The sequence below is a fragment of the Zingiber officinale genome, chromosome 7B (genome assembly GCF_018446385.1).
Source record: "Zingiber officinale cultivar Zhangliang chromosome 7B, Zo_v1.1, whole genome shotgun sequence".
NCBI classification, from domain to species: Eukaryota; Viridiplantae; Streptophyta; class Magnoliopsida; order Zingiberales; family Zingiberaceae; genus Zingiber; species Zingiber officinale.
Window position 1 is genome coordinate 7,356,435 of NC_055999.1, and position 7,747 is coordinate 7,364,181.

The following is a 7,747-nucleotide window of genomic DNA, read 5'->3' on the forward strand; positions in this document are numbered from 1 at the left end:
AGATCAAGTCATCAATTACATTCACCAAAGTCGACTAGGTGACTCTTGCGAGTGATGGTCGGTCAGATTATATTAAAGACTCGGCTTACGGGGTAAGCCTATTGTGGGCCCTCACGGTCCAATGAAGAATAGAAAATATTCTATATGTAAGCTACATATTCGAAGATTTTAACTTGTCAATTGGAGAAATTGTAAGTCCATTTTAAAAAAAATGTCAGAATCCTTTTATAGTCTATCTTGTTTTAGAAATACTTGTATAAATATAATATAACATTACAAAAAGAGTCTCCAGCTACACATGTAAATATGTAATATTACATAATTTTACATACTCACTTTTATTATTTTTTTCACTATTAATTCTCAGAAATTAAGTACTGACTTAATATCAAAGGTTCAATAATATCGAAGATCCCCTGGCTAACCCGATACATTCTATATGGGACCATAAATAGTCTTTCCGAGTTAACTTCAAAGATACGTTTAACCAGCCGTCTTCTTTCGTTTCGAAGAAGATCAATTTAGACATACGTACCACATACAACCTGTAATGGATAAGATGATTTTACATAGATAATAAATATATCCTTGATAATTATAGCCACAAAAGTCCTTATTTTGTTCTTTACCCAAATACCATAAATGACAAGTCAAAATCAGATCGTAATGAATTTCAGAGACCACCCATAAAAAAACGCATCGATTTTCCTCACACGCAACTACCGTATAATTAATTCGAAGTTGGGACCAATTCGATTCGATGGCTTGGAGGAATTGTTCTCTCTAGCTCCCATGATAAGGGACTTCGTCTACTCTCACCGTGGCGACCCTCCAATGTCTTCCACGAGTCGACGTCATTCGGATTCCACATTTTATCAAAGGAGCCATTGGAGTTTCAAAATTTGTTAAAAGGCCCATCGTACTTTTATATTTTTTCAAAATAATATTTTTTAAAAATATTCTTCTGAAAAAATATGGTTGTGGGGCCTCCTCCCGGCCATGGTCTCTTGGACGCGTGGCCTTGCGACCTTTGGCCGTGTGTGAGCGTTTGGCTACGTGTGGCCGCATGCGACTTGGTCCAGAGATTGTCTAGCCACATGACTGCTTGGCCTAGTAGCCATTTGGACTAAGGATCGTCTGACCACAGATATTTTTTAGAAATTTTTCAAATAAAAAAATGTTTTAAGGGAATAAAAAGTATGTTTTGGGGGAATCATAAAATTATAATGTGCTTTTTGAGAAATTGCCGAATATACTTTCTATTAAAAAAAGGAATTGTTGATTATGTAAGTAAATCTCTTGTTAGTCAATTCATAATAAACAAGGCGCAAGAATTAGTCATCGTCTTTATTCAATACTTAAATTCAATTATTGTATGCTGTCTTATCACCCTCCTGTTTCAGTTCTCAATACACGTCTCAATCTTTTTCCTGCCCTTTCGTGTCAGATCAATAAAGATAATAGTTAAATATTAGAAAGTCTGATGATTCAAAATTATTTAATAAGAAAATATCCTATCATTTATTGATTAGATGAGTGAATTTTATTTATTTAAATGGTGAGATCTAATTTATCTAATCAATGAATAAGGAGAGGATCAAGAAATTTCTGTCCAAATATTAGATATCTAAATTTAATAAAATATACTTAATAGTAATAATAGATTTGAATAATTGATCTTGGATTATAAAGAAAATAAAAGATTCAAATATATTTAAAAATTCAGAGCTAAGAAATATCTAAAAAATAAAGTTGATGTGTGATAATCCAAATTTGTGTAATTAGTTACCATTTGCCTATTGATCAGTTTGTCATTGATTCTTTCATGTGATTGAATATCGCAAGCACATGATCATCTCATATGTTAAAGACAACATAACATGTGGGAGCATTTATGAAAGCTTTGTCAGCTCCATATGTGAATGTTAGGTTGTCCTTTCGGGATGGTACGTCAGTTAAAATATAAGGTATTTTCGTATAAAGTGTAATATTTCGATTCTGATATTCTGATTAAGTATGATTTAAAAGGTTAGATGGTATTATTCATATTATCAATGTGCATATTCTTTTTCGAAAGCCCAAATTTAGGAATTTCAAAACTAAGTGTGCTTGGTTTAGAGAAATCTGAGGATGAGTGATCTTCTGGGAAATTTTTCAGATGGACAATTTTGATGACGTTCTCGGTTCGATCCGAGTGGACCCGCCTTGATCGAGGCGTTACATAAAATCTCGGGATCAAAATTTGACATATCTGATCATATTTTCTCTATATATTGGCCACTTATATTCATGATTAATAATTATCCGTGATTTAAATTAATTGATGGACATATGAGAGATGGATGAATCTTCGTTTACCTAGGTTAGCATGTCCGAGTGGGTGTGACCGATTGACCTTAGACATGCAAGTCACATCATTTTAGGTCAGAATATTTTTTAAATTTAAATTATACGATTAAAAAATATATATTTGAATGCAATTGTTAGATAGATCTAAGATAACGAACAGTGTTGGATGGATTATTTAAAATAATAATAATAATAATAATAATAATAATAATAATAAATAATAGAGATAATGAGATTTTTTTTGTTAATGATTAGAGGTGAGATGAACTCATTAAATAATAAAGATTTAAATCTGATAGAGTATGTTGGATGTGTTTAAAATTTATGACATTGAGCCGTAGGTTAGAATTCATTTATATTTTTTGATTTACTTTAATGACCTATGAAAAAATGACGTGAGGTTGAGTCATCACCTCCGAAGTTAGTCGATCGTAAAAGTTGAATATAATAATAATAAAAATAAAAAAAATAAAACCTCTCAAAGCACATCACTACGATAAAAGGTAAAAGAAGCTCACATGCCACGACAACTCAAAATTCACATAGGTCATTTTATATGTCAATGACGTTTGAACTACCTATGATGTTGGGTTATCCATAAGGATCCATTTGTATTTATCATATTTTCTCTAATGATCGGTGAGAAATTTTCACAAAGCTGAATCGATCATTTCTAGAACTAATATGTTAGAAAAGTTGTATACCCGAATTATAAAAAAAAAAATAGAACTCTTGAGGCATGTTGTGATGGTAAGTGACAAGGTTCATTCTCATGCATGTAACGGAGGTTTGAATCTTCCGTTGGGCTCACAGAGTCATTAGTAAAGTTGGCCATCAGTGTTTTTCTGATTTATCTAATAGATGATTCATAGACCTGAACTATCTACATTTAGGATTAATCGGATTGTAATAGCGGGAAAGGAAGTCACAACCTAGCTTGCACCCAAGAGTGAGGCCTCCCGTGGTCACGAAGTCACTCACAGTTATTAGCGAAGCTAAGTAATGATATGCTAATTTCAAGAAAATACTCAAAGATAGACACATAAATTCATAGCCCACTATTTCACTTTTTGTGGGCTCTATCATTTTATGTGTAGCATGTCCTTAAGATACTTTCGCTGTGCATATCATTTTTTTTATTTTATAATAAGTAAACAATCAATTAGTAATACAGAACCTTCCCCTCGCTTAGAGTATCCACATTAATTATCTCATCCAAAAATTTTATTTTAAATTTCGGATAGAATACCTAAAAAACTTTTACATTAGCTGCCTTATTGATTTTTTAAATATAGTATTTATGAATCGTACTTTTCTAAATTTAGTAACTAAAATTTATTTCCTAAATATTATAAAAGAGAGAGAATAAATATGGTAGTTGATATACTATAGAGTAAAAAATAGATATTTAATTTTAATAAAGTAATTTTTTTTACTCTAAATTATATATTTTGGATAATTATATATTTTGGATAAGAAAACTTATATGAATATAACAAATGAAACTAGTACTTTAAACAGGCTCATCCGGCCCATTAGATTTGTTTGAAAAATAATAAGGTTTGGGCTAAGTTGTTAAGATCCAATGATGGAAATGGATCTGACCCAACTTCCGCTCTTCCACCATGCTCTCCTTCGATCATAGAGCTAAGGAGTGATATCACTGATTCCTTCTCCATCGGGAGGGGTGCTCACCGGCAGGCGATTGTGTACTTGCGACCATCAAATTCCCACGGTGATGGATCCAGAAATTTAAGTATAGAGGGACGATTTTTACGTGAAACAAGAGACAACATACTATTAGGGGTTTCATTATCAGTATGAAAGGGCGACCACCGATGCTGCCTCCCTCTGGATCCACCTCTACTTACCGGTCTCAGTTTACCGATAGTGATGGCCTTCTTCGGTAAAGTAGCACTAGCAACCGCAGCGACTCGGATCGTGTCGACATCTTTTGCCCTTTAATTTGAGTATTTCCTTAATCCTTAGTTTTTTTTTTTTCTCTTCTAAGTCTTGCGCAACCTCATGGTGCTAATATTAGGAATACAAATAAAAGGGCGCCTTGGAAATTTTGCCGTTATCTACAGTGACACCAGTCGGAGAAGATCTGCCCAGTTTGGAGACTTGTAGTTTATTCCTCTTCCACGTCGACCCGCCAACGTCACTAATAATGGGCACATCCTGTCGTCGCTGATTGTGGTGAGAAAACGAGCCAGTCTGACAGAGATAGGTCAAATTATTCTCGAACACAAATATTCAAAAAATGTATTAAAAGTGTTATTGGGTAGATATTATTTCAAATATCATTTTATTTTTTTATTTATTTAACATATCAATAATACTTTTATTAATAAATATAAATTTATCCTAAATATATTATAATCATAGCTTTTATATGTTTTAATTATATATATATACAAACTGCATCCTAGTAAATAATGACTAGCATCGATACAAAACAATGAGGTATCAAAAAAGATATTTTCTAGATAATATCGTCTTGGAGAGTTTTTTTTTTTAAAAAGTCCGTGTGATATTTATCGAGACACATTTTTGATTTTTATCCTTAAAATTTTTAAACGTAACCAAGCCAGATTCCTTAGAAATATATATCTAATAGGTAAAAGAATTCCACCCCACCAAGTCTCTTTCCCAATCAGTGTTTAGAACAGACAAGGGAGAGGAAGCAGCGTGGTAAAGTGGTGCATACCATGATACCAGTGGGTGGATGAGATGAGAGCCTATTAAACTAGAATGCCGACCTGCCTCTGGATTCTGATCCTTTCTTCCTCCTATAACCTACACGACGAGGAGATAGATAGAGGGGATTGGGAAGGAGGGAGGGAGCGAGCGAGAGAGAGAGAGAGAGAGAGAGAGAGAGAGAGAGGGCCGGGAAAGCACGTACCTTGGGCCCCGGCGATGGCGAGTTGGCCCCTCTCTCAACGCTGCGTCTTCAGGCCTCTCCCTGCTGCCTCCCCTCGCCCCAAATCCGGTAGCTCACCTGCCTCCGGCCTTTTCCCTCCGAGTCGCGGCCCCCTTCCCTCCGCTGTCCCCGGGTTTTCACGCGGCGCTGCCGGCGGCATCGATATCCGCCGCTCCTTGGGCCGCTGGGAGTGGGCGTTCCGGGTCAGCGCGCCGTCACGCGTGGCGCCGCTGGAGGGCGAGAGGGAGTCGCGCAGGAGAAGCGAGGAGCCTACCGTCGCGAGTGGGGGCGATGAGAAGGAAGAAGCTTTTGATCCAGCGATGCCGCCGCCGTTCGGTCTGGCGGAGATCCGCGCGGCCATTCCCAAGCATTGCTGGGTGAAGGATCCGTGGCGCTCGATGAGTTACGTGGTGCGCGATGTGGTGGCGGTGCTAGGGTTTGCGGCGGCGGCCGCGTACATCAATAGCTGGATCGCGTGGCCACTCTACTGGGTAGCCCAAGGGACGATGTTCTGGGCTCTCTTCGTTCTCGGCCACGATTGGTAAGTAATTTTTATTTTTTTTTAAAAAAAAAAATTAACTTGTGGATCATATAAACATACCTCCGATTTTGTGACAGTGGGCACGGGAGTTTCTCCAACGACCCAAAGCTTAACAGCGTGGTTGGCCATTTGCTGCACTCCTCCATTCTCGTTCCCTACCATGGATGGTAGCTTCTTTCTCAAATTCTAATTTAGGTCATTTTTATCCGCATCCCATCACTAATGTCGATTAATCCTTCCTATGCTTTTGAGCTCTTTAGGAGAATTAGCCACAGGACTCATCACCAGAATCATGGGCATGTCGAGAATGACGAGTCTTGGCACCCAGTTAATGGCCCATCTTTCATCCTCGTTTAAAACTTGGGATTAATTAGTGAAAGCTAATTCATCTTGCTCTTCTGCTTGCAGTTGCCTGAGAATTTATATAGGAGTTTGGATTCTTTAACCAAGAAGCTTCGCTTCACACTGCCGTTCCCCTTGCTTGCTTACCCTTTATACCTGGTGAGCAACAAAGCAGATGTTAATTACATTTCGATTATGCTCAGACTTAATCTCGAACTCTTGACAGTGGGGGAGGAGCCCTGGGAAGTCTGGTTCACATTTCCACCCGAGTAGTGATTTATTTGTTCCTAACGAGAGGAAGGACGTCACAACATCGACTATCTGCTGGACAGCAATGGCGGTGATCCTTGCAGGGTTAACCTTTTTGACGGGTCCTATTCAGATGCTTAAGCTTTACGCTGTTCCATATGGGGTTGGTTTCTCTCTGTTCTTCTTTCCATCTTTCTGTGAATAGACACAGCAGCCGTATGATGTTGAAATCCCTTGGTTCCAAAATAGATTTTTGTCATGTGGCTGGATCTTGTGACATACTTGCACCATCATGGACACGAGGAGAAGCTGCCTTGGTACCGTGGAAAGGTATAAAGTAGTTTCAACTAGCCAAATGGCATTCTGCTGTTTTGATTGCTAGAGAAATTAACAACCATAATCTAGTTTCTTTGTTGTCAGAAGAGCAAATCTTGTTGTCTGATAATCTCGTGCTCTTGTTATATGCCAGGAGTGGAGTTATCTTAGAGGAGGATTGACTACACTCGATCGAGATTATGGGTGGATTAACAATATCCACCACGATATTGGGACGCATGTGATACATCATCTCTTCCCACAGATACCGCACTACCATTTAATAGAAGCTGTGAGTACTGCCAGCTTTCTTCTAAGTCAGTTATCGCATGGCTATATTCGACAAGCGTTGCTCATAAAAAAAACTTGTGTTCTTGCATCAGACTGAGGCAGCAAAGCCCGTGCTTGGAAAATACTACAGGGAACCAGCAAAATCTGTTCCTTTGCCATTTCACCTATTTGGGGTGCTACTAAGGAGCATGAAACAAGATCATTATGTTAGTGATACTGGAGACATTGTTTACTATGAGACTGATCGCCGACTAAGTGTGGCTTCTGAAGCCGAGTGACTTTAGGAAATCAAATCAAATCAAATCTTGGATGCCTGTGCCGCCGCATTCTTTTCTCTTTCATTATCAGAGAGAGATGTCTCTGTCTCATTTGACGTATTTTCTACGTAATTACCCTGGAAGTGTATCGATTCATGTTGCCTATTGGCCTCGTCAACATTTTAGAAGCTATTAGTCATTGAGGTAAGACGTCGAAGGAGAAAGAAATGTCATTTGCCTATTAATTCTAGCTCCCTTTGCTCCTTATTGTCATTTGGTTTCATGACTTTCATTAATTTCACGAGGATGAGAATCATAACTTTCGTACCATTATTATGTGAAGATAATACTGGCCCTTGGTTGATGAAGCGTCTTATCTTTCTGATGTGACAACGCGCTACAGCCATTTGAAACTGTGGTCCATTTTATTCGTGTGTCAGAGGATCGGAATAGAAGACGACAAATAGCTTTCGTCGTGGT

The 7,747-nt window shown here is 37.8% G+C and overlaps 1 protein-coding gene across 1 annotated transcript; it reads left to right on the plus strand.

Moving 5' to 3' along the window:
* Nucleotides 1-5,075: 5,075 nt before the first annotated feature.
* LOC122005229 (omega-3 fatty acid desaturase, chloroplastic-like) lies at nt 5,076-7,540 on the plus strand. Its single transcript, XM_042560185.1, has 8 exons — nt 5,076-5,813; nt 5,891-5,980; nt 6,074-6,140; nt 6,222-6,314; nt 6,382-6,567; nt 6,654-6,734; nt 6,874-7,011; nt 7,103-7,540. The coding sequence occupies exons 1-8, from the start codon at nt 5,104-5,106 to the stop codon at nt 7,286-7,288; spliced, it is 1,551 nt and encodes a 516-aa protein (XP_042416119.1). The 5' UTR covers nt 5,076-5,103; the 3' UTR covers nt 7,289-7,540.
* The last annotated feature ends 207 nt before the right edge of the window (nt 7,541-7,747 follow it).